This window comes from Notechis scutatus, chromosome 2 (assembly GCF_049901735.1).
Source record: "Notechis scutatus isolate UNSWTSFEM ecotype Mainland chromosome 2, rNotScu1.2, whole genome shotgun sequence".
In the NCBI taxonomy this organism is placed as follows: Eukaryota; Metazoa; Chordata; class Lepidosauria; order Squamata; family Elapidae; genus Notechis; species Notechis scutatus.
Window position 1 is genome coordinate 257,421,380 of NC_142010.1, and position 27,968 is coordinate 257,449,347.

At 40.8% G+C, this 27,968-nt stretch overlaps 1 protein-coding gene across 2 annotated transcripts in view; it reads right to left on the reverse strand.

The window, feature by feature from the left end:
- Positions 1–27,968, reverse strand: part of CTIF (cap binding complex dependent translation initiation factor) — a 175,690-nt gene that overhangs the window by 55,201 nt on the left and 92,521 nt on the right. Inside the window, exons 7-9 of one of the 2 annotated variants that reach the window (XM_087958673.1) lie at positions 23,511–23,587; positions 6,811–7,249; positions 2,546–2,878 (exon numbers count right to left, since the gene is read on the reverse strand). In XM_087958673.1, the coding sequence (XP_087814799.1) occupies positions 2,546–2,878; positions 6,811–7,249; positions 23,511–23,587 (849 nt within the window). The remainder of the gene's footprint in view (positions 1–2,545; positions 2,879–6,810; positions 7,250–23,510; positions 23,588–27,968) is intronic. The other variant, XM_087958674.1, reaches the window with a different exon arrangement.

Below are 27,968 nucleotides of genomic sequence, written 5' to 3' on the forward strand. Positions count from 1 at the left end.
ATCAGGAAATTTCTCCCTTAGTCCTAGGTTGCTTCTCTCCTTGATTAGTTTCCATCCATTGCTTCTTGTTTTGCCTTCAGGTGCTTTGGAGCACTGCTATCATGTCTCCCCTAGTCCTTCTTTTCATTAAACTAGACATACCCAATTCCAGCAACCGTTCTTCGTATGTTTTAGCCACCAGGCCCCTAATCATCTTTGTTGCTTTTCTCTGCACTCTTCCTCCTGGTCTCCTTCCTAACCCTTTAAGAGAGGGATGGTAGCCAAGGGTGCTCTCCAAACATCTTTTCAGTCTTGGTGGGAGAATTACACACTGATATGGGCTCTGTGTGCAAGATTTGCCCCTTCACCCCTTTTCTTTGCTGTACAGTACAAGGAATTCCAGCAGCAAACGGAAAAAAAAATAGCAGAGAACATCAGAGAAATAGAGCAGGAAGGTAAGGGGGGAATCTGGTGCTATGTAGCCAATATTCTGCAGACATACCAGGTTGATGTGCACCAAGAAGCTGAATCAAAGAGGCTTTTAAAAGAGTGCATCCCTAATACAAGTTAAGGATGTGAGAACAGCCAGGCTGGACCTAACTCAGGGTCCAGACTTTGCTTTCGAAAGATCAGAGTTGTGCAAATCATGATATTCCCTAATATCTACAGATCCCACACATCCTGTACATAAACTGTTTCAACTCGTCCCCTTGGGACACTGCTGCAGGGCATTGCATGCCAAAACAATTAGACACAGTTTTTCCCCTTGTGCCATCACTCTGCTAAACACCTAATCCTCACAGTATTATCTTTTGTCTATTTATCCAAGTTGTATGGCTGTAGTATTATTATTATCCTTCTCATCTTCTGTATTACTCCCTCTTGTTGGTATCATTAATATGATTATTATTACTCTGTTGCTTTGCATGTACATTGAGAGCTCCTGCACCAGAGATAAATTCATTGGGTGTCTTATCACATTTGGCCAAATAAAGAATTCTACTCTACTCTACTCTACTCTACTCTACTCTACTCTACTCTACTCTTCTCTTCTCTTCTCTTCTCTTCTCTTCTCTTCTCTTCTCTTCTCTTCTCTTCTCTGCTCTACTCTACTCTACTCTACTCTACTCTACTCTACTCCCTCCACTCCACTCCATATTTTCTATCCTATCCCATTGCACTTCATGGAAGCTAAAGCTAGACTTTGAAGAAGTAGGATAAGAAGAGAATTGATGCTTTTGAATTTTGGAATGGGAGAAGAGAATACCATGGACAGTCAAGAAAACAAACTGATGGATCATCAAATCAACACAGAGGTCTAACTTGTCCTAGTTCAGACCCTTGTCTGAAGAATTAGTCCTCCAGAGAAGTAGAAGCTGGGAAGAATGGAAAGAAAGATGACCAGCAGTGTCATCACCACCCACCAGTGGTGATGGGTACACCATTGGAAGACCTAAAGCACCAGGCATGGGTCAGATAATTTTAGAGAAGGTATACCTAGTCCACTAAGACGAAGCCCAGACTTGAGGCAAAAAGGACAATATTTATTTGTTTGTTTGTTTATTAAAGGTACAGGCTGCCCATCTTGCTAAGCAAATATCCTTCAGACATATTGCATGAAGACCTTGCTCTTTGGAGGAAGGTGAAAGGAAATGGAAGAAGAAGACAACTAGTAGCTTTTGTAAAATGCAAATTTGCCCTCAGATATAGACAGTTTAAGCTCTCTTATTCAAAGTCAGTCTTTAAAAACGATATACTGTATGTTGGTTGGGAAATTCTGGGAGTTGAAGTCTACAGGTCTTAAAGTTACCAAGGTTGGACACCCTTGCTGTATATGATCCACTAAAAAAAAAAGAGGGTGGGAGAGAAATTCACACACACAATACATATAAAACTGAAGACTTACAGCTAACAGCTAGCGGGTTATTTCAAGCCAGCACAAGAAATTCAGTTCTCCAAACTCTTCAATCTTCCTTCCCACCAAAACCTTTTGCAACTCTTCTTGTCCCTGGGCCTGCTAGGAGGTTTTTCCTTCCCCTGCTAGCTCTTTCACCTCATTGGGCCTTAGGATTCATACATATTTACTCAAATGCGATGAAAAAAACCTATATAAAACCAGCTCGTTTGCTGGCTCTTTTGAGCTGAAGCCAATGTTCAAAGCAAAAGGGGAAAAAAAAAAACCCAACCTCCGTCCCTCTGTAGATCAACAGAGGCAGCCTTTCAACCATTCCCCCTCTCCCTCTCCCTTATATGCAGAACAGAGAAAAATTGCACCTCAAGAAACTGAGTGTTTGCTAAAGGGATCGTTTAAAATAGGCCTGGAGAAGGACGGCGGATGTCTATAAAAATAATAACGGTTCCCTGTAACCATGAAACGCATCATGTCAACAAACAGAGATGCCACCGCCCCTTCCCTTTCTCCCTGCTGTTTTTATTTTTCTAAAATTAATTGGGTGCAAAACGAATGCTGGCTTGCTTTTGAAGCATGGCCAGATGGTATGGAGATCTCACCCCCACCAGCGAAGGAACGCCTTGAAGGCGCAGAAGCAACCATTCATCCGGTTACCTGAAGCATGTTGAGAAGAAGACTCCGGAACTTGGTGCCGTCCACCATGAAGAGAGCCATCTTGTCGCACAGCTTGGCCGCCGTGCACGCAAAGCTACGGTCAGTCACGGCCTTCTGGTAGATGGTCTTGACTATCTCCCCCAGCATCTCCTCGGAGTTGGTGGAATTCTGGGCTTCCTCCATGAAGTTGGTGAGCTTGGAGTCCACCCCGCTGCTATTGTTATTCCTCATGCTATTGAGAATCTCAATTAATTTGTCCATTTTGTTCCTTTGTGGGTCTGTGGACTCCACCACCACTTCGTCCTGATCCGTGAAAAGGGAAAGACAAGGCATCTGTTACGCAAGGGGGAGACATGGAGGGAGAAAGAGAAGAGAACACGGATCAGCACTCTGTGACAAGCCATGACGGTTAGGAGGCATCGAACAAAAGCCAGCATAGTAGAAACCTGCCTGCTCAATCTAGGACCCTCCAGGGAATTCTGGGACTTGTGGTCCCAATGCATTTTAAGGCTGCCGTATTATGAAAATAGTAGCATACTAACTCTGTGCTCGTGCTTCGCTACGAAACTATGCGATTGGGCTTAGTTTTTGGGGAGGAAAATAAGGGGGAAAAAAAATTCTGTCTCTACTACCAGCATGTGTGTGAGAGTTGAGGGCTGTTTGGAAACTGAAACATGGAAACTGAAAGAGTATTTGCTGTGTGAGCAAGAAGGAGACAGCAAGGAGCCTGGGCGTGGCTTAGCTCAACTGTTCTGTACTAAAACGGGTTGCTGCTGTGAAAGTAAAACTGAAACTCCTCTCCTCTGCTTGTGTTTTGTATTTGGAACAGATTTCTTTTCAGGTGGGGAGGTGGGAATAGAACACCTTAACATCAGAATGTATTAATAATAATAATATACAAAATACTAATGGTCATTTTGAAAAATCCTTTCTTAGTGTGCACCTAGAAGCCAAGAGGAACATACGTGCCAAATTTCAAGTTTATAGACTTTATGGTTCTGGAGATTTTGTGATGATGCATGAGTGGCATTTCGCTTTTATACATATAGATTTTCAGTGGTGGTTCTGACCTGGTATCCATTTCTGGCTAATCTCACTCAAATAGTGGTACATCTCCACAGAATACCAGAATCAACCTAAATTGAACCTTTCAAATTCTTCAATTGACCTACAGGTAGTCCTCCACTTAAAACGATTCATTTAGTGACCATTCAAAGTGACAACGGCACTGAAAACAGTGACTTATGACTGTTTTTCACATTTACAACCATTGCAGCATCCCCATGGACATGTGATCAAAATTTAGATGCTTGGCTACTAACTCATATTTATGACAATTGCAGTATCCTGGGGTTTGGGGATTACTTTTGCAACTTGCCGACAAGCAAAGTCAATGGGGAAGCCAGATTCAAATAACAATGTTTGTTACTAACTTAACAACTGCAGTGATTCACTTAACAAATGTGTCAAGAAAGGTCATCAAATAGGGCAAACTTCATTTAATAAATGTCTTGCTTAGCAAAAGAAATTCTGGGCTAAATTGTGATTGTTGGTTTAAGATTACTTGTATTTTTTTAACCAACGAATATCCAAGGTCTTCTGAAAAAATTACTGTCTTGTTTCTTCAAATTCTATGCTGTGGAAATGGAGATAACCACATCCCCTAAATTTTTTCACAGATCTTGGAGTATAAAAAAGGCTCTGTTTTTTGGGCAGAAACTCTGCACTTTTAATGCCCGTATGGCAGACAGCAATTAAAGGAATGAATAATCCTTAAAAAAATGCTGACGTCTATAATACTGAAGCCATGCCCATTGAGTTTCTGCTCATCATTTTCATGATGAATTTCATGATGACATTTATTTTCATTGAATTACTCATTCCATGGTGTGATAAAGGATTTAAAAAGTCCCCTTCAACTTTAGAGATAAAATTGCATTCTAATTTCAATTAAATGGCTGGCTTCAGGTAAGTTGGCACAAGAAATAAACGGGCTATGGTTGGTTTGTTAAGATTCATGAACTGATGCCAAGGACATTGTTTTAAGTGGGGACTTTCCCGGATGTGGAAGTGAGATTATTTGGGTCAAAACTAAGATTAGCTCTGATCAATAGAAAGCAAAAGCAACAAATAATATAGAGTGACACCTAGAGGCAGAACATGGTATTTATTACAGGACATTGCGCTGGCTTTGCTGAAGCAGAAGAGAAATTAAACAGGGACATTAAATAAGACTTTTCCAAGACAAAATAAAGCCAAAGAGCAATAGTTTCTGTAAAGTTGACAATAACAAAAACAATATATTAGTCATCATTTATATTACACTTTTCTTTCTGGAATAAAACATGATTTCTCTGTGATAAGGCATGAAAAGCTAACTCACTAGCAAGGGCCTTCTCGGTGGTGGCTCCTTCCCTTTAGAATTATTCCCCTAGAGATAAGATTGGCTCTGCCTGTAGCTTTTCTGCAAACTCTTGATGAAACTGTTTAGTCAGGGACCCCATTTAGAGCCAATCCAGCGGTTTGGCTTGATTCTCTTGTCGCCATGGGGCGGGCAGTGGGTCAGTTAAACTATGGATTTTTAACGGGAACAGCTTGCCCTTAAAAGTTGTGGGAGTGCCATCACTTGAGACTTTCAAGAAGAGATTGGACTGCCATTTGTCAGAAATGGTGTAAGGTCTCCTGCTTGGGTGGGGGGTTGGACTAGATGACCTATAAGGTCCCTTCCAACTCTGATTATCTGTTATCTGTTAACTGTTGACTTTTAATGTTGTACACCACCTGGAGCTACTGTGTGCGAGTTGGCCAGCTATATAAGTTTGTTTAATAAATAAATAAGCAATGTACAACATAACAAATACATCTCAATTCTGCTGATGGATTGATTTCATCCCTCCGGATTTAAATACAGATAACAGAGGAAGCTTGTGGTAGAAATAAAAGTTTTCATATGAGGGAATCATACAGATGACTCCAGAAAACTGAACTTATTGTACAGGTTTAAAGCACTCACTTGTGCCAGCCCTCCTTGCCTATTTTTTTTTTCCCATTTGGGAGGATTTAAGGGCAAATGGATGCCTTATAAGCCCTATCAAAACTCTTATTAAAGGCTTGAACATTTTGGTTCTGCTTGTTCCAGTGACATCATGGTCACAAATCCTCAGTAACAAGGTTAGCTCAACTCCCTGACACAAGAAACTTGCAAATGTCTTTGATGGCTCAAGAAGTGAGTGAGGAAAACAAGATGGATGTGTGTTTTCAGATTGGGTTTTTTTTTCCTCCTGTTATGATGGATCTATAGAATGGAGGAAATATGGGGGGGGGGTTTCCTTTCTTTTTTAGGGCTATATTAATGAGGAAATATGCAGATGAAATAAATGTAAAAATTAGTAACAAAAATAGATTGGAAAATGAATTAACAGAGATATGGAAATGGAATACTTATATATGCTTGTTTTAAGATTTTGCTCAGGTTGATTTTTAAAATAGAGATTATTTTTGCAATCCGGTTTATTAGTTTTTATTTATATCCTGCCTTTATTATTTTTTATAAATAATTTAAGGCAGTGAATATATCTCCTTCCTATTTTACCCACAACAACACTGTGAGGTGATTTGGACTGAGAGTGACTGTATCAAAGTTACCCAGCTGGTTTTCATGGCTAAAGGCGGGACTAGAACTTAAAATTCTCCGGGTGATTGGCCCAGTCACCCATCCAGCTTTCATGGCTAAGTTGGGATAGAACTAAGAGTCTCCTGGTGATTGGTCCAAAGTCACCAGCCTAGCTTTTGCACCTAAGGTAGGACTGGAATTCATCACCTCCCAATGACTGGCTCACAGTCACTCAAATGGCTTTCATGCCTAAGGTAGGATTAGAACTCACAGTCTCCCGCTTTCTAGACTGGTGCCTTAACCACTGGACCAAACTGGCTTTGATAATGATGGATAGGTATTTCCGAATTAATGATTGGATGCCTGGATTTGTCGAAGACTACAGAAATGTTGTAGAGGTTTCTAAATTTGAAGTTAGTTATCGGTTACGTTAGGCTTAATTTAGATATTATATATTTGTACTGAGAAAAGTTGAACGGCTTTCCCTACTTTTCTCCTCTTCCCCCTCCCCCCCGCCACTTTTTCACACTATCTCCTTTTGAATTTTTTCCTTCCCCTGTTTTTGGTAGTTAGTGTGAATTTTAATTCTTTCTGAATTTTAATAAAGTTCTATTTTTTTAAAAAAAAGAAGTGACTGAGGAACAGCGGTTACCTTCTCTTTTAGCCTCCGGCGTAGCCTGTCCTTGGAAGACTGCAGCAAGTTGACTTTGGGTCTCTCGTTTTTCCGTTCGTGGATGCTGTCCTTCCGTTTGCTTTCGGGATCCTGGAGGTACTGTGGCGACGGCCTCTCGGTGGCATCGTGGTTGCGGTGCATCTCCAGAGGGATGTGCACCGTGCAGACAGAAGTATCTTCTATTTTTAGATTCTCGGTCTCTTTGGTGTTTCGGTGCATCTCTTTGTCATTGGAAGAGTGTTTCTGGTTGTGATGCCACCGCCGGTTCTGGCTGTAGCCGTGGTGGCCACATCGCCCCGAGGAGTGTGGCGCTTGGCCTCCTTGTGAAGGTTTCTGGTGTTCTTTGTTGTGTTTGGTGGTGCCTTGCTGGTTTTCTGAGTGCTGCTGTGGCTTGTTTCCCCCAGGGGCCCTTTGTTTCCTGCAAAGCCAAACCAGGAAGGTCAGCAGGTATGTCTGTGTGTATGTCTGCCTGTACGTCTGTGGAGATTCTCAACCATCCAGGTCACGGTTGTCTCCAAGGCAGGGGTGGCATTCAGCAGGTTCTGACCAGTTCTGGAGAACCGGAAGCGGAAATTTTGAGTAGTTTAGAGAACCGGAAAATACCACCTCTGACTGGCCCTGCCCCCATCTATTCTCCGCCTCCCGAGTCCCATCTGATTGGCTGGGTCTTCTTTGGTTGCCCTGCACGGGAGAACGGAGCTGGAAAGCAGGTTAGCGGGGTGGGGAGGGAATGGGGATTTTGCAGTAACCTTCCCCTGCCACGCCCACCAAGCCACGCCCACAGATCTGGTAGTAAAAAAATTTGAATCCCATCACTAGGCCCAAAGGGGCTTTTTCAAGAGGTTAGCTGGACTTTCTGGTTTTTATTTGAAGACGTTTCGCTTCTTATCCAAGAAGCTTCTTCAGCTCTTCTCAGAGCTGAATCTATTCACAGAACTGAAGAAGCTTCTTGGATGAGAAGCGAAACGTCTTCCAAAAGAAAAAAACAGAAAGTCCAGTGGCCTCTTGAAAAAAAGCACCATTGGGTGGTCTGTCTGTACATGTCCAGACATCCCTTAAATCTGGTACCAACAAATATCAGGTAGATTTAAACAGTAGTTAACTTGGCACATTCCAGATATTTTGGACTACAGAGTCCACAACTTTCCCATTGGTCATGCTGGATCGGAATTATGGTCATTGTATTGCTTTTATCTGGGATTAAGTCCTGTTTGACTGACTTCCTGGTAAACATAAATAAAATTGTATAGTGAAATATAAAACAAACCAAACAGACAAGCAAACAAAAACTTCTGAAATATTGTAAATTCTGATCACTGGTTTTCCATGCAACTGACAGTCCAAACTATAAAAGGTTAAAAAAAAAGGAGATTGCGAATATCACGCAGCAAATTCAAAGGGCAGAATCACAATCAGATAAACACACAATTTATCCCCTTTTTTTTTACAAAAATGCATATAAAATACCTTCATTACTCCTTTTCTTGTTCCCTGACTGGCTCATTCTGGACATTCAGTGGAAGGTTTATAAACAGACCCATCAACTTCTTCAAGATCAGATAACTAAGCACACAATCACAGTCAGAGCCCCTAACCTGGACCTCTTTAAGAGACCACAAATTTAAATTACTCCACCAGTCTCCTTCCTTCCTTCCTTCCTTCCATTCCTTCCTTCCTTCCCTCCCTTCCTTGAATCTTTGACCTAGGGCAATGAGTCATTGCTCTACTTTTTATTTTATTTCCCCAAAATACTTCATAGCCTGGCCTTTGAGTCAACAAACCAGGACTGTTCAAGCATCAGACAGAGAACTCCTTTGGGGGCTCTCAGGAAGGATAAACTAACCCCGATTTTCCCTGGCATACAGTGACTTCCGATCTGTGGGTTTTGCAAAGGGCACATCATGCTTGGGAACATCAGCCAAGGGCTGCCAATGAACTCCATGCTATTAGTTCTTCCACATGTATCTATAACTAAAGATGCGCAGCCAAGGATGGGGTTGGTCATTCTGAATCATGGTGAAAGCCAGCTCTCATCTCTGTAACCACGCTCGGAGTTTCTGTATTTTTATTTATTTTTTTAATTCAGAAAAACTGACTTCACACTTCCCTTTCGGTTGCTGAATGAATGATTCACAACATGTTGTCACTGAACCTTGTCAGGGGAGTATGAATGTTCCATGACATACAAGCACCTTGGCCAATTCCTGGGAAGAGAACTCTTGACAGAACTAAATCCAGATGTATTTCTGCACATTATGTTGGCTATAGAGTTATAATAACTTTGTGGGCAGCTTAACAAGATTAGTGGCTCACATTTAAAAAAAAAAAACCTGCTTTCAGTCATTCTCCACTCCAGTTCTCTGGAAGCAGGCTGATAGTGTAACCGGATTGCTATGTAGGTCTGACGCATTTTCCACCGCATTTTCAGGTGGAAAAATCCAATATTTCCCACAAATGAAAAGAACAACGTTTGGGATTGGCATGGGGTCCTGAAATTGGATTGCTTCATCTTTCTTCTTCCTGGAACAAACTAAGGATCTTTGTTGAACCCAGGGCAGAATCAACTCTACAAGACCAGAAATTGCTGTACACAACCTATCAACTATGGGAGTAACAACTATGGAAAGACACCTAAATTCTGACAATGGATGGATGATTGGTTGCAATCACTGATGGAGGTTTTGCAGTGTAGCAAAGATGGCTACATTGGCTGCTCTAATTCACAGAGCACTGCACACCAGAACAACTAGACACAAGGACAGTTTTTTTCCTAAACGTCATTACTCTGCTAAACAAATAATTCCCTCAACACTGTCCAACTATTTACAAAGTCTGCACTACTATTACTACCCTGTTTCTCCAACAATATGGCCTCCCCCAATAGGAAGTCCCAGCATGTTTTATAGGCATGAAATGAAATTAAGCCCCTCCCGCCAAATTAAGGCCTATATTAAAACATGCGAAATGGGGGGGAATGGTGGGGGGGCTTGCCGTTAGGAAGTACTTTTGTTGCACACCCGGATATGGTGCTGCCTGCGTTGACCCCAATATGAAGTGCCCCACCAACACCGAGGTCAACATCCAAGCCATCGCTGCCCGCCCGCCCGAAGATGCAAGGGGGGGAATTAAGTCACCCCCGAAAAGACGGCCTAGCCATTTTTTCGGGGCTCAAAAAAAAAAAAAAAAAAGACCCGGCCTTATTATATGAGAAACATGGTATTAATCTTCTCATCACTCCTTATCACACATCCCCTCCCACTTGTGACTGTATGACTGTAACTTTGTCGCTTGTATCCTTACGATTTTTATTGACTGTTTCCTAGTATGATTTGATTGCTTATTGTATCCTATGACTATTATTAAGTGTTGTACCTCATGATTCTTGACTCTTGACGAATGTATCTTTTCTTTTATGTACACTGAGAGCATTTGCACCAAGACAAATTCCTTGTGTGTCCAATCACACTTGGCCAATAAAAAGAATTCTATTCTATTCTATTCTATTCTATTCTATTCTATTCTATTCTATTCTATTCTATTCTATTCTATTCTATAAATTCTATAATAAAAAAGAATTCTAATTCTAATTCTAGAATTCTAATTCATTTACCTTATACTTTAATCCAACCATTTCTAATCTGGTGCCTTTCATATAAATTCATACAAAATTCTTATAATTCACTACTGGAGAGGTCATAAATGCAGTATGCGAACTCAAAAGTTTTTAAAAAGCAACACTGCTTTTTATAGTATTATCTCACATAAGTCACCAGACTGAGAAGGGCTGGCTCAGATCTAGCTAAATAATGTAACTGTAAAAAGATGAAAAGCATTTGGCAAAGTTTCTGATGACATCCTCATTACTAAAATGATAAAATAAGGCTAAATGATACTGTTAGATGGATTCATCATTGGCTGACTGTCCAAACTGAGAGTATTAATCATAGCAAATTGGTGAATGATATTTGGGCGGAAGGTCAGAGAGCTTTGTGTTCAACCTTTTTATTAGTAACTTTGATGAAGGGGTTGAGTAGATGATTATCTGCTCTGTGGATGATATACAGGTCATCCTTGATTTACAACCATAACTGGGACCAGAATTTCCATCGTAACTTGCTGTACTCGTAAATCAAACCAGAACTGATTTTATTCCATTTTTATGGCAGTCGTTAAGTGAATGCAGCTTCCCAAATGGGCATTTTGTGTATGTGCTAGAAATAGACAAAAAAGGTTGCAAACGTATTCATGTGACCAGAGGATACTGCAATTGGTCATAAATATGAGATGATTGCCATACACCTGAACTGCAATCATGTTCTTATATGTGTGTGAGAGAGACAATCGTGTTAGTACAGGTGGTGAGTTCCTTTTTTTGAGGTTGCTGTAACTTTGAACTTAAACAATCATAAGTCAAGGACTACCTGTAAAACAAGAAGGATGGATAAACAGCTTAAAAGAGATAAAGGAGATTGAAAAAAATCTAGGCAGATCAGACTCTTGGCAAGTTTAGTTTAGTTTAGTTTAGTTTAGTTTAGTTTATTGTCACTGCACCTCCTATGATGAAATCAAACACCATCTTCAGTGCACATCATGACCATGAAAATAAACACAAACACACATCCTTCACACTCAACACATTGAATTGAAAAACCCTGACACCGCACCAACACTGCACTATGGGATAGAAGCTGTTTTTCAGCCTATTTGTCCTTGTTTTTATTATTCTGTGCCAGATGATAATAGTTCAAAAAAAGGTGCCCAGGATGAGATGGATCTTTGAGAATGTTTTGAACTTTCTTAAGGCAGTGGGAGCTATAAAGCTCTTCCAAAGAGGGGAGAGAGCAACCCATGATCCTCTGGGCAATGACGTTAACCCTCTGGAGTGCTTTCCTATCTTCCCCTGTGCAACTGGCAAACCATACAGAGGTGCAGTGAGTTAAGATACTCTCTATGGTGCAGCAGTAGAAGATCACCAGCAATTTTTCATTCAGTTATTGTTTCCTGAGAAGTCTCAGGTAGTATAATCTCTGCTGGGCCCTTTTGACCAGTGCTGCAATGTGAACACCCCAGGTCAGGTCCTCTTTTATGGTAACACCCAGAAACTGAAAATGTGAGAAAAGTGTCTCACATTTATGACCGATTGCAACGTCCTGCAGTTATACGATCATGTTTGCAACCTGAACTCTGGGGCCTGAAAGGTAGGATGAAGTTTAACAGGAAGGAATGTAAGTTCTGTATTTGGGTAAGAAAAATAAACGGAACAAGTACAGAAGGGGAAATGTGGCTTGGCAGGAATATTAGCAAAAAAGATCTGGGTGTTCCTAGTACACCACTGGTTGAAATCGTGGAGAATGGGTTACAGGGTCCAGTTCTCTCTGCTGGGCAACCTGACGAGCAACTGGAAGAAAATCACCCCAAAATTTGGCCGTTTTTTAAAAAAAAAAATCAAGAAACTGTAAAATTATAAAAGTCAAATCCATCAGCTTAGGGTTTCCAGAAAAAGAAAGTATGAGATTTAGCAAATAAATTGTCTGGAATCAAATATTATTGAACAACTTGAGGGCTAGAATAAGTCAATTATAGTCCAAATGATCGTATTCCCTTCACTCCTAGGTAATTCAACAATAAAGTCCATTGCAATCTCTTCCCAAGGTTGGGTTGGTTCAGCAACTTGTTGCAGGAGGCCAGGGTTTTTTCCAGTTCTATGTTTTATTGTGGCACAAATTGAGCAACTTTTTACATAGTCCTTGACATCAGGTTTCATTTTTGGCCCACCAGAACTGTCTTCTCAGTAAATGTAGGGTTTTTAGGAATCCGAAGTGGCCTCCCAGTCAGAAGTTGTGGCTACGCTTTAGTACCAGTAGTCTTAGGGTTGTGGGTACATAAAGCTTAGTCCCTTTCCAAGCTAGTCCATCATTCATTGTCAATGAATTGTCAATCAATTTCATGCTCAGAAAAAGACTTTTATAGACACCAGAGTTAATACAGGTAGTCCTCAACTTACAACAGTTCGTTAGCGACCATTCAAATTTGCAATGACACTGAAAAAAATGACTTATGACTGTTTTTCACAAGTACAACCTTTACGGCATCCCCATAAATCATATGATCAAAATTCAGATGCTTGGCAACTGGTTCATATTTATGATCATTGCTGACCCCCAAGGTCACGTGATTCCCTTTTGCGACCTTCTGACCAGCGAAGTAAATGGGGAAGCCAGATTCACTTAATAACCAGGTTACTAACTTAATAACCGCAGTGATTCACTTAACAACTGATGCAAGAAAGGACATAAAATGGGGCAAAACTTGCTTAACAAATGCCTCACTTAACAACAGAAATTTTGGGCTCAATTGTTGTACTAAGTCGAGGACTATCTGTACATTGGAAAAATCAATTAAAAACATTTAAAAAGTTTTGAAACTGAAATTTTTTTTTTGAAAAAAAAAAAAAGGTCAATACAAACATTCATTTGAAAGCAGCCAGTGGAAATTCTCAACCATCAATCCATAATTATAAAACAGAACCACAGCTGTCTGAATATTAAAAGCTACTTAGAGGAAAAAAGCTTTGGAATGCATGAAAGAAACGGTAAGAAAAAAAGATTACCTTCTTTGATATCAATTCAAAAGAAACATTTTTAAAAAGTTTTGTATAGTGCAAATAGGGCTGTCCGCTCAATTATGACATAAATGATCAAAGGGATGAATCAGCTCATGAACGGCCTCACTAAAATAACAGCAAAGAGAACTGGGTTATAAATTAAAAGCAAGCCACCGAACTAAAAATCAGAAGCCAACCTAGAAAATGAAATTGGAAAATGAAATAAACCAATTTCAAAAAATATTCGCCATGTATAAAATGTAGAGCAACAAAAAATGGGGAAAATGAGAAAATAAATGCAAATGCAAAAAAGCCAGACAATCCTGACAGCAAAAGTAATTGCAGAAGTCATGGAAGAATTAAAATAAAGAATACCGGCCACTTCTAACAAAATGGAACAATATGAAAGTAGAGCTAAACAATTCCAAAAACAATAGGTACATTCAAACAAAGGAACGCTTGTTTTTCCAGAAAGCTTAATTGAAAACATACAATCAAGTGGAAAATAAGGAAGAAATATTGGAATTTTGAAAAAAAAGGGGGTAACCTTCCAAAAAGCAGAATTATATGCCCACATGGATATATATATAGAAAGATAATATATCTATCTATCTATCTATCTATCTATCTATCTATCTATCTATCTAAGGAAAAGTAAACATAATAGCAATAGGAGAAATGGTAGAAGAACAAAAACAGGTGAACAACTTAAGCACCATAGGAAAAAAATTAACTTCATGGATTTTAGCTTGAATATCTATCTATTCATTTGATCTTCCTGTTTTACAAATCTTTTTGATTAACTGTTGCAAAGTTGAAGAGATGGTTGGCTCAAAACAGGCTACCATTTTGATCATGAAAAACAAAACAAAACACACAACAAAAGCAGCAAAGAGCTTTTGGGTTGAATGGCTGTGGTCTGGTTTTCTTTTGTTCTGACGTTTTGCCAGCAGCTGGGGCTGGCATCTTCAGAGGCAGAGTCAGTTGCTTTGGGGTGTATCTCTTAACAGATGACAGACAACTGAAATGGGATGGAACAGGCTTTGGAATTTAAACAGGATAAGATTTATTTCTTATTTATTTATTTATTTATTTTTGTCAATTGCTTACAAGATAGTTATGATTACATGGATACATATAAGAAAAATAAAAAAATAAAAGAAACAATAGGACAGGGACGGGAGGCACATTGGTGCGCTTATGCACGCCCCCTACAGACCTCTTAGGAAAGGGGTGAGGTCAATAATAGACAGTCTAAGGTTAAAGTTTTTGGGGTTTGGGGAAGAAACCACAGAATTGGGTAGAGTATTCCAGACATTGACCACTCTGTGGCTGAAGTCATATTTCCTGCAATCAAGTTTGGTGCAATTAACCTTGAGATGGTATCTATTGTTTGCTCTTGTGTTGTTATGGTTGAAGCTGAAGTGTTCATTGACAGGTAGGACATTGCAATGTATGATTTTATATACTATACTTGGATCGGACAGAAGGCGGCGTAGTTCTAGGTTTTCTAGGTCTAGAATTTCGAGTCTGGTGGCATAAGGTATTCTGCAACGAGTAGAGGAGTGGAGAACTCTTCTTGTGAAATATTTCTGGACTTTCTCAACTGTGTTAATATCAGATACATAATGTGGGTTCCAGACTGATGAGCTGTATTCGAGTATTGGTCTAGCAAATGTTTTGTATGCTCTAGTTAGTAGTGTGATATTACCAGAGAAAAAGCTACGTAAGATTAGGTTAACAACTCTTAACGCCTTTTTGGTTATGTAGTTACAGTGGACTCTAGCACTTAGATCATTAGAGATGAGAACTCCAAGATCCTTGACAGAGTTTGGAGATGTCTAATGAGTAAAACTAGGGGTGACATGATAGCAGCATTCCAATATCTGAGGGGCTGCCCCAGAGAAGAGGGAGTCAATCCATTCTCCAAAGCGTCTGAAGGAAGGACAAGAAGCAATGGATAGAAACTAATCAAGGAAAGAAGCACTTTAGAACTAAGGAGAAATTTCCTGACTGTGAGAACAAGCAAGTTCTGAAGTTGTAGGTGCTTGACCATGGAAGTTTTAAAATGAGATTGTACAGCCATTTGTCTGGAATGGTTTAGGGCCGTAATGGCGAACTTATGGCACGCGTGCCAGATGTGTCTTACAGAGCCCTCACTATGGGCACACGAGCCATTGCCAGCTGCTCTTCTGGTTTCTAGCCACCAGGTCTTCCGGAGTGCCTGAAAATGGCCCCCAAAATGACCAAAATACAGGCTGTTTTTAGGCTGTTTTCAGCCATTTTTTGAGCTGTTTTCAGGCTGTTTTCATACTATTTTCAGGCCATTTTGGAGCCCCAAAACTGCCTGAAAATGCCCCAAACTGGCTAAAAATGGCCAAAAAATCAGGCATGAACGCACCTGCCAGCTGGTCTTCAGGTTTCTGGCACGCACACATACACCCGCATGCATACACATGTATGTGCGTTCCGGTTTGGGCACTCGGTGCCGAAAAGATTAGCCACCGCTGGTTTAGGGCAGGGGTGGGATTCTACCAGTTCGCACCTATTTGCTAGAATCGGTTGTTAACATTCTAAGCAGCTCGGAGAACCGGTTGTTAGAAGAAATTACTGGCCTAATCCTGTAAGGAAGGCAGGAAGGAAACATTCTGGTGTTGCTTACAGAAACTGCCTCTCTGTTGACCCTTATTACGTTCTTGGCAGGACTAGACTTCCTGTCTCAGGAACGTCTCTGGAGTTTTTCCCCCCCTCCTTTGCTGGTACTTTGCTTGTGTGGAGTGACCATTCAAAGTTACAATGGCACTGAAAAAAGTGACTTATGACCATTTTTCACACTTATGACTGTTGCAGCATCCCCGCAGTCATGAGAGGCCAGGCGAGGAGATGCGTGCCTCGATGTGAGTGATATTGAGTTCGCCATGCCCAGCCAATAACATGAACACCAAGCCATGTCCACCCAATCACATGACCACCAAGCTATGCCCACCAACTAAGCCACGCCCACAGAACCGGTTGTTAAAAAATTTGAATCCCACCCCTGGTTTAGGGTCTCCTGCTTGAGGAGAAGGTTGGAGTAAAGGACCTTCAAATCTGTTGTTCTGTATTCCATTTTATCCCACATTCTGCATTTTGTCTACTGGTGTGACTGGTCTACACAAAACACTCAGCAATTTTTGACTAATCTTCTGTCTACAACATTCAACCTGTTAACAAGAATCCTTGCCAATAATTTCTACAAACACCTGCTCTCAAATTCATTGTACCTTCTAGTCTAGAGTAAGGTTTTTCAAGCTTGGCAATTTTGAGATGTGTGGACGTCAACTCCCAGAATTTTCCAGTCAATATTTTAGATGGGGAATTCTGGGAATCAAAGTCGACACATTTTAAATGCGCCAAGTTTGAAAAACACTAGACTATAGGAAAAAGGGAATTTCAAATGTCTGCGCCCAATAATAGATTGATAAAACAGTATTATTATTATTAATTACCCAATCAAGGACAAATGTTTCACATTCACTCTGTATGAATAATAGGAAACTATGTGCAAAAGCATGGGAAAAATGGAATTTAAACTGATCAAATGTGCAATTACAAAAAGAAAAAGTTGAATAGTGGATTCAAACTATGGATTGCTACAAAGCCTTGACAATGGAGGGAAGTTATAAGTATTTGGGTATTTTAGAAATAAACAATATTTTGTATGCACCAGTGAAAAAAGAAAACCAGCACAAAATATGTAAAACAAGTTAGAAAAGTTTTTAAAAGGAAGTTGAATGATGATAATATAATCAAAGCCATTAATATCTGACCTATGTGTATAATATCCCACAGCAAGCATTAATTGGACAAATGTGGAACTAGATGCTTTAAAATACAAGATTCCAAACTTATGACAATTCAGCATACATTTACACCCCAAAATTGGCATAGATCATTTTTATCTATCAAGAGAAAATGGTGGTTGTGGTTTGTTGCAAGTGAAGTAATTAAGAATGAAATTTTATGCAAATTATTACAGGTAGTCCTTGACTTACAACCACAACGGGTACTAAGCAGTTGTTAAGTGATTTCTGCCCAATTTAACAACCCTTTTGCCACATTTTTATGCAAATCAGTTACAGTTGTTAAGTGAATCATGTGGCCTTTAAGTGAATTCAGCTTCCCCTATGAACCTGGTCTGTCAGAAACCAGCTGGGAAAATGATAAATGAGTGATCCCATGACTCCAAGACAGTGCAATTCAGTGGTGGTATTCTACCGGTTCGGCCCAGTTTTGCTGAGCCTGTAGCATAGATGAGCAGCTGAGACCAAACCGGTTCCCTCCGCCGTTTAGCTGCAAAGTGCATATTTGGCGCACGCGCAAAGTTTGTGCACGCATACAAAGTGTGCCCACCAAGCCATGCCCACCAAACCGATGGTAACGATGTTTGAATCTCACCACTGGTGCAACTGTCATAAATACATGTTGGTTGCTAAGGGGCTGAATTTTGATCATGTGACAGCAGGGACACTGCAACAGTTGTCGATGCAAAAACTGGTTGTAAGTCACTTTTTTCAAGGCTGTTGTAATTTTGGTCCCTTAATGAATGGTTATAAGCAGTGGTGGGATTCAAATAATTTAACAACCCGTTCTCTGCCCTAATGATTTCTTCTAACAACCAGGTCACCAAACTGCTCAGAAAGTTAACAATCTGTTCTCCTGAACTGGCTGAATCCCACCACTGGTTATAAGTCAAGGACTACCTATATATAAAGGTAAACAAACAGAGGATGCTAATAAGGGTCTCCCCAGAAAACATTTTGAATGTGACAGAATCAAAGGTGACAAACAAAACCGCAAAGCTACAAAAGTGAAACCCCCCCCCAAATTGGAATCATTGACCTCTGCATGGTCTACGATTGAAAGATATTGAAGGCAAGGTGAACAGTATCTAAATTTGGCAATGATTTTAAGTTGGAGCCATCAGGAAGGAAACAGGAGGCTTAACATTTGCTGTACAAAAAGTACTAGCAACAAATCACATAGAAACATTTTAAAAGTAAAAAGTGAAACCAGAGCACATGTAGACCACACAAATAAAAAACGGAGAGTGTTCATTACCTAAATCTGCATTATAAGACATGCCTGTGCGGTTAAAATGACACGCCAAAACTCATACATGACCCAGTATATGTCATAACCTGGTTTATAGATGTATGTTCATAATGTTGACAAAATGCTTCAGACTGGCTGTGGAAAACTATTATGGTATTTCTGAATTCAGACAGATCTACGCCTAGAGCACAGCTTGCCCAACATTACAGAACAGGTAGTCCTTGTCCTACAACCCAAAATTTATGTTCCTAAGTAAGGCATTTGTTAAGTGAATTTTGCCCCATTTTATGTCCTTTCTGGCCACAGTTATTAGATGAATCAGTGCAGTTGTTACACTAGTAACACAGTTGTTAAGTGAATCTGGATTTTCCCATGGATTTTGCTTGTCAGAAGGTTAACAGATAATCAGAGTTGGAAGGGACCTTATAGGTCACCTAGTCCAACCCCTCGCCCAAGCGGGAGACCTACACCATTTCTGACAGATGGGAGTCCAATCTCTTCTTGAAAGTTTCAAATGATGGCGCTCCCACAACTTCCAAGGGCAAGTTGTTCCATTGGTTGATTGTTCTCACTGTCAGAAAGTTTCTCTTTATTTCCAGGTTAAATCTCTCCTTATTCAGTTTCCATCCATTATTCCTTGTCTGGCTTTCGGGTGCCTTGGAAAACAGCTTGACCCCTCCCTCCTCTCTGTAGCAGCCCCTCAAATATTGGAAGACTGCTATCATGTCTCCCCTGGTCCTTCTCTTCACTAGACTACCCAGGCCCAGTTCCGGCAATCGTTTCTTATGTTTTAGTCTCCAGTCTCCTAATCCTCCTGGTTGTTCTTCTCTGTACTTTTTCTAGAGTCTCAACATCTTTTTTACAGTGTGGTGACCAAAACTAAATGCAGTACTCTAGGTGTGGCCTTACTAAGGCTTTATAGAGGGGTATTAGTACCTCCCTTGATTTTGATTGTATCCCTCTGTTAATGCAATTTAGGATTGCATTGGCTTTTTGGGCTGCTGCTGCACACTGCTGGCTCATCTTTAGCTGGTTGTCCACAAACTGCAAGATCTCTCTCACAGTTACTGCTTACTGTTGCAAAAGGGGATCACAATGATCCTGAGACATGGCAATCGTCATAAGTATGAACCAGTTGCCAAGCGTATGAATTACGATCACATGATTATAGGGATGCTGCAATGGTTGTAAGTATGAAGAACGCTTTCATAAGTCGCTTTGCCGTTGCAACTTTGAATGGTCACTAAATGAACTGTTGTAAGTCGAGGAGTACCTGTACTTGAGGAAAGCACAAGCTTGTCTTATAGATGTAGCACTACACAATGATATCAGAGTATCTAAGATTTGGCTAGTCTAAAGAAAAGAAGAATTAGGGGTGACATGATGGCAGTATTACAATAAGCCACAAAGAAGAGGGGGTCAAATTATCCTCCGAGACACCAGAGGGCAGGACAAGAACCTATGTTTGGAAACTTCTTAACAGTGAGGACAATTAACAAGTGGAACAGCTTGGCTTCAGAAATCGTGGGCTCTCCATCGCTGGAAGATTTTAAGAAGCGACTAGATAGTCATTATCTGAAATACTAGCTTGATATTCGTGCTTCGCTAAGAAACTATGTGGTCGGGCTTAGTTTTTGGGGAGGAAAATAAAGGGGAAAAATTCTGCCTCTGCCTACCAACATGTGTGTGAGAGTTGAGGGCTGTTTGGAAACTGAAACGTGGAAACTGAAAGAGTATTCGCTGTATGAGCAAGGAGACAGCAAGGAGCCTGGGCATGGCTTAGCTCAATTGTTCTGTACTACAGCTGCTTGCTGCTGTGAAACTAAAACTGAAACTCCTCCCCTCTGCTTGTGTTTTGCATTTGGAACAGATTTCTTTTCAGGTGGGGAGGGGGAGTAGAACTCCTTAGCATCAGAGCGTGTTGATAGTAATAATATAGGAAATACTAATGCTCTGATGGTCATTTCGAAAAATCCTTTCTTAGTGAGCACCTAGAAGCTACGAGGAACATACTGCCAAATTTTAAATTTGTAGGCTTTATGGTTCTGGAGATTTTGTGATGGTGCGTGAGTAGTATTTCACACACACACACACATACACACATACGTGTGTGTATGTATGTATGTATGTATGTATGTATGTATGTATGTATGTATGTATGTATGTATCTATCTATCTATCTATCTATCTATCTATCTATCTATCTGCACCAAAGGGAGTTGGAACATTTTCTTCCTTTTTCCCCTTTTTTCTACACTTTTCCCTTCCCTTTTCCTTCCCCTATCTTTCCTACTATTTTCTTTTGTATTTTTTTTTACATCTTACAGTATTAATATTTAAATAAATTATAAAAATTTCCCCTTCCCACTATGTTATCAGTTGTTCCTTTTTCCCTCCCTTCATTCCTTCTAGGTGTTTTCTTCCTGTTTTAAAGGAGGAAGAATAGGATGGAGTAATGGGTGGGCCAGCCAGGTTGGTGTAATGTGTGAAGGTGCTGAGCTAGAGACCGGGCGATGGTAAATTCTAGTTTCCCCTGAGGCCTGCAAGATGACAGGGTGACTTTGGGCCAGTCATTCTCCCTCAGCCAAACCCACCTCACAGCCTTTTTGTTGTGAGAAAAATAGGAGGGGCGACCATTGCATACACCATTCTGGATTGTACAAATAAAGGCAGAATCGAAGCCTAACAAAAGTACATAAATACAGCCCGGCTGAGTAAACTATTAAGAAGGGGAGGGAAAACTCTTATCCAGCTTCTTTTTCTCCTTTAGAAACCTCAGCCAAGCCTGTTATCAAAGGTGGAAACGAAGAAAAACGGTTCACCAGGAAGGAGCTTAGAAAATGCTTTTTTTTGCGGAAACGTAACAAACAAAAGCACATTTGCCAACAGCTATTTTAAGCTTCGGATGGAAAGCAAGGTGTCATTTCCTCCAGATCGTAAGTCAATTAAAAACATTAACAACAAAAACATTTTGGTTTTGGTTATTTAAACACCACGTCAAATCACCTGTAGAAAAGTCACTCGACTAAAAAGGACTTGTCTCCTGTTACTTAACCAGTGAATATTGACCAAGTATCTCTTGCAACCTGAGGAGATAAGGAATGTGAGGTAGCTGAGCTTATACAGGTAGTCCTTGACTTAAAACCATTCGTTTAGTGACTCTTCGAAATTACAATGGCACTGAAAAAAGGGACTAATGGTTATTTTTCACACTTGCGACCATTGCAGCATTCTCATGGTCATGTGATCAAAATTCGGGTGTTTGGCATGTATTTATGAGGGTCCCAGGGTCATCTGATCACCTTTTATGACCTTTGGACAAGCAAAGTCAATGGGGGAAGCCAGATTCACTTAACAACTGCAGTGATTCACTTAGCGACTGTGGTAAGAATGGGGAAAAATTCATTTTACAGCTGTCTTGCTTAGCAATGGAAATGTTGGGCTCAATTATAGTCATAAGTCGAGGACTACCTGTACTCCATTCTTCCTCTACTGCAGGCCTATATAACCTGAGGCCTGAGGGCTTTTTGTACAACCTGAGGTAAAACCTATAAGCCTTGGCCAAAATCACTACAGGTAGTCCTTGACTTAAGACTAAAATTGGGACCAACATTTACTTTATTAAGCAAGGTAGCTGTTAAGTGAGTCAGACGCCCAATTTTGCAACCTTTTTTTGCTATGGATATTAAGCGAATCACTGCAGCTGGAGAAGATTTTTCCCTCCCCTTCTTAATATTTCCCCAATGAAACCACCTGGGAAAGTCGCAAATGGCGCTCATGCAACCCAGGATGTATAAATACATGCTGGTTGCCAAGTGCCCAAATTTTGATCACATGGCTGTGGGAATGCGAGGACCAGTCACAAGTAAGTCACTTTTATTTATTTTTTACTGCTGTTGTAACTCTGAATGGTTGTAAATAGAGGATTACCTGTACCTATTTTTCTCCTGATCTTTCTCATTTTGGGGAAGGTGCATCCCGGGATGCTCTCAAAGACCAACTGTTGGTTGGGAAAGTCTTACAAGGACTTTACTGATGCTATTCAGAATCTCCTCTCTGTAGGAGGAGTAGCAGCAGAACTCTAGGGTGGAGTCAAAAGAGGGCTCAGCCCAGAATCCCTACATAGCCACAAATGGACTCCCTTGAATTCCGTTGACCCTTATCTAAACCCAAGCAAGCGCTAACCTTCAGTTAAGAAGATTCCTCTGCATAGGCTATTTAGCAATAAATACATTGAATTGGACCTTCTCATGTGAGGATCTGATGTTTCACACCTCTCGGTTTCTAAGTAAACCGCTTGCTTTAAGATTGGGGAAGGACCCACCTAAGGACTTGTGGACACAGCACTTAAGAAGAGGACTCAGCTCTCTTTGGAAAGCCTCGGTGGCGCAATGAGTAAGAGTGCTGTACTGAAGGCCACTCCTGCTGACTACCGGCTGCCTGCAATTTGGCAGTTCAAATCCCACCAGGCTCAAGGCTGACTCAGCCTTCCATCCTTCTGAGGTGGGTAAAATGATGGTTGGGGGCAAGAGGCCGACTCTATAAACCACTTAGACAGGGCCGTAAAGCACTGTGAAGCGGTATATAAGTCTAAGTGCTATGGCTATTTTCCACGTACTCCTTGCTCGAGGACAATAGGTCCACCACTCATCCCTGCTGTGGGGGAATCGTGAGGCATCTGCCACAGGCACCTCACAACCTGGCACCCTGAAGATGCCGTCACCATGACGCATGTATCGAGTAGAAAACAATTTCAGAGCGAGGAGAACAACTTCGCAGGCTCTGATTCACTGCCTATCCTGGTTCATCACTGGAAGCAATGTTTGCTTTGTAGCTAATAATAGGATGGATCCTGCAAAACTTCAGGCCGGCGTTGGAGTTTACATCTCTGCTTCATTTCTGATGCGGACAGTAAGAAGAACCGATTTTGGGGAAGGGGGAATTAATGACAGAAATTCAGAAGGCAAAGTCTTTCCCCTACCTCCGGTCATTCCTCCTCCTCCTGAATAGTTTTTTGGTGTGTGCAATTTCTGCTTCGTGTGGCAATGGGTGACAACCCTGGAATAAAACAGGGAAAAAAGAAAGATGGTTATAAGTTCAGTAAGAAGGACCAGAAAATACTCATGATTATGGCCAGGAGCAGAATGTTACTGTCCCTGGCCTTTCTGGCTTTCCTAACCTCTTGAAACGCTGGTTCAGACAAGCCGCTCATTTTAATTTTTCCTAAGAGTTGCTAGAGCAGGGGTCTTCAAACTTGACAGCTTTAAGACTTGTGGACTTCAACTCCCAGAATTCCTCCTTCAGTCATGTTAGCTCAGGAATTCTGGGAGTCGAAGTCCACAAGTCTTAAACTTGCCAAGTTTGAAGACCCTTGTGCTAGAGTGAAGTAAGCTTATGATGATTAAGGGTAGAATCGAATATTATTCATACAAACAAGCTTCAACATTGCAACATAGTGTGAAAAAAGTTATTGCTTCAAAGCTTTAAGACCATCACACATCATGCATCCATGACCATCGTAAAATATTCTGGGAATTGAAGTCCATAGGAACCCAGATTGTGGATAGTTGAACTAGACTTGTCAAATTCTGATATTCGTCCAAAATTATTGTAATAGGAAAATGCTTTCCATCTGTGTACAGTATCACCAGGTGTCAACTTTCCCAGGTAGACCAGACAGGAAAGACAACCAAATGAGCTAATTCTACTTTATTGCAAGGCTAATTAACAGAATCTTGCATATCTGAAAGTAAAGACCACTTTTTACAGTCTGATAAATGCAGGAGTATCTGAACAGTCATTTTGAGAACAAAAAGTAGGGTCACAACTGGTTGTTGTTTTTTTCAACTGCCTTTTTATCAGCATAATAAAGTTCTGACTTGCCTTAGAGGCAATTTCATTGTTACTTGAGGTATTTTAAGAATGGAATGGAATGGAATAGAATAGAATAGAATAGAATAGAATAGAATAGAATAGAATAGAATAGAGTACTTTATTGGTCAAGTGTGATTGGACACACAAGGAATTTGTCTTGGTGTAAATACTTTCAGTATACATAAAGAAAAGGTACCAGACTGAGCATAATTGAACCCCTATCAAATTCCACTAACTTATTTACTTAATATACTTTCTATGCTGCATTCCAGGGTAAAACATCTTAGCAAGAGGCACATAATTGGAATAAAAGAGAAAGTCAGGTGGGTAAAAAGGCAAGGAAGCAACTTATGATAAATCAAAGCATTCAATATAAAACAAATGTGAAATTTGGACATTTAAAAGTAGAGAGTGGAAGGAAAAACATTCATGAGCATCATTCATACAACGGTGGCACCATGACTTAATCTTAAAAGCCTCTCAAATAGCATTTGAGGGGCCATTCCTGCAGTAGAAGTTTGCTTGCAATTAATACAAATGACAATTTGTAAGATGCCAAGATGCCTACAAGTCAGGAGCCCCTCAGAACAGCTTTCTATATTGGTTCACTCATAAGAAGAGATTGGACAACCATTTGTCTGAAATGGTGTAGGGCAGTGATGGCGAACCTTTTGGTTGTGATGTGCTGAAAGCGCGTGTGTGCCAGCACCCACAATGCAATGTGCCCCTCCCCCCGTGCATGCGCGCCCCCTTACCTGCACTGCTCATGCGCGCGCCTCCCAGCTGATTTTTGGCCCGCTTGAGGCCGTTTCGTCCTTCTGGAGGCTTGAGGGAAGCCCCTGCAGCCTCGGGAGACTGAAAACGGGCCTATTTCGGCACTTCTGGTATTCCCGGAAGGCTCGTTTTTCGGCCTCCCGAGGCTGCAGAGGCTTCCCTTGAGCCTCCAGGAGGGCAAAAACAGCCTCAAACGGGCCAAAAATCAGCTGGGAGGCATGCACATGCGCAGTGCAGGTAAGTTTGGCTGGGGCTCATGTGCTTGCACAAATGGCTCTGCGTGCCACCTGTGGCACACATGCCATAGGTTCTCCATCATGGGTATAGGGTTTCCTGATTCAGCAAAGGGTTGGACTAGAAGACCTCCAAGGTCCCTTCCAACTTATTCTGTTAAATAAAGGTACCAACTCCAGAGTACTCTTCATGAAGAATAAACCACTGTTATCCAAACTGAAATGGTTTGAACACCAGAGTCAACCTCTCCGGTTCTCATCCTACTTTTCCAGAACCTGCCTCCTGTCTCATAACCTTTCTTACATTCCACATTTCCACATTCCATGTTTCTCCCCACCTAATAAGAAAACCACATTAAATTATCTTATCTCCTCTCCTTTCAGAATGGGTTGTCTCATCGGATCCATCAAACCACTGAATACGGATTTAGTTTACAACCCAATTCAACCCTTGAAGTCAGAAAAAGAGAAAGCTCAGCTCCACCTTCCTAGCCAGTATTCCTAGCCAATGATCAGGGATGGTAATTGGAGGAATTTCTTATGAATTCTCCACTCCTGCAGCAGACATTCCACAATGTTGGAATTCTTTTTGTCTGCCTGGCACCATCTGAACCCAGAGAAAAGATCTGACGGTATGTTTGTCTTGGTTTACATGGCTGATTTGTCTGGTGCACTCAGACAAACTGGCCATCAATAGGCACGTAGAGATAAACAACATCTACATACCAATTTTAAAGAGACAATCAAAAAATCTAAAAGGAAACAAAAAGACCAAAATACCTCCTCGCCATCAATCAACACCCAGATGAGCAGAAATTAAAGTCAAGATAACACTAGGCCAACAATCAAGAAGCAAATAATACCCTAGTCAAGAAATTACTAACGGAGACAAACAAGCTAACAATAAAGAACAGCCTAATCAAGGAAGACCACTCCCACCAACACTGGCAGGGCTCTAAGACACTAGTATGTAAAATGAGAACATTCCTTTACCAGCACTGATGATGTTACCTCATTTGGTAATGAAATGTCTGCAAGAAGATTTAGTGTTTCATTACTATTGTTTAAAACAGGGGGCCCGAACTGCCAGTTCCAGACCGGTACTGATCCGCAGCCTGTTGGGAACTACGGTAGGTTGTGTAAGCAGTGGGTGAGCGAGCTCAGCTTCATCTGAGCATGTGCAGAATCTAAGTTGTATATATGGAACCATTCCCCCCGCTGGTCCACGGAAGACAACTTTTCTTCCAAAGTCAGCCGCTGGAGCCAGAAAGGTTGGGGACTGCTGGCTTAAAGAACACCCCACTTCTTGGAAGAAGAGGGTCCCTAATAATTGCAGAGTGTTATTCATTTTCCTAGAACCACAAAACTCTCCGTTTGCAAGCAGTAGAAGTATTTTATTCACGCTACCCAGAGCCTGGCATCTGAAGAGGCATTCATTCTGCAACTATCTGGCACAATTCATTTCCCTGTTTATCTTATAATTTTCTTATGGACTACCTTTATCTATTAAATCCATTTCTGAATAAGAAAACTGAATGTGGATGTTTTAAATTCTGGGCTTCTGACGATTTCTTATTCTGACGTTCTTTTTATCATCCGTTGTATTTTGTTTTGGATATTCTGTTTATTTATTTATTTATTTATTTGATTTGCCAATTGTTTACAAGATAATAAGTATAAGTGTATACATAGTTGTGAATACATGAAATGGGTACATATAAGAAAAATAAAAGAATAAGAGAAACAATAGGACAGGGACGGTAGGCACGTTGGTGCGCTTATGCACGCCCCCTACAGACCTCTTAGGAAAGGGGTGAGGTCAATAGTAGACAGTCTAAGGTTAAAGTTTTTGGGGTTTGGGGAAGAAACCACAGAGTCAGGTAGAGTATTCCAGACATTGACCACTCTATTGCTGAAGTCGTATTTCCTGCAATCAAGTTTGGTGCGGTTTACCTTGAGTTTGTATCTATTGTTTGCTCTTGTGTTGTTATGGTTGAAGCTGAAGTATTCATTGACAGGTAGGACATTGCAATGTATGATTTTATATACCATACTTAGATCAGACCGAAGACGGCGTAATTCAAGGTTTTCTAGTTCTAGAATTTCAAGTCTGGTGGCATAAGGTATTCTGCAACGAGTAGAAGAGTGGAGAACTCTTCTTGTGAGTTCTTGTGAGTGGAGAACTCTTCTGTTCTTTTCTTCTTTCACGCCACCTCCCCTCTTGTGCATTAAGAACAGTTCCCATTGTATGTTCGAGAAAAATGCACGTAGCCATGTGAATTTATTTTAAAATATTTCAGAACAGACCATACAGGGCAGTCCTTTGTTTTTCTCTGTGCCAGGGCCCTTTGAATTCCAATGAAGGAGAATATGCGTAGCTCAGGGTTGAAGTGAGGAGTCCTTGGTGCTCTCTGAGGTTGCTTGTTTTCCTGCAGATGTTCCATTACCCAAACTAGGTAACATCATCAGTGCCTTTAAATTCTTCCTTTAAATAAAGTGAATTTAAAAAAAAAAAAGATACAGAAGGAAACTTGCAGGAAGGAAGAGATTTTTAGATG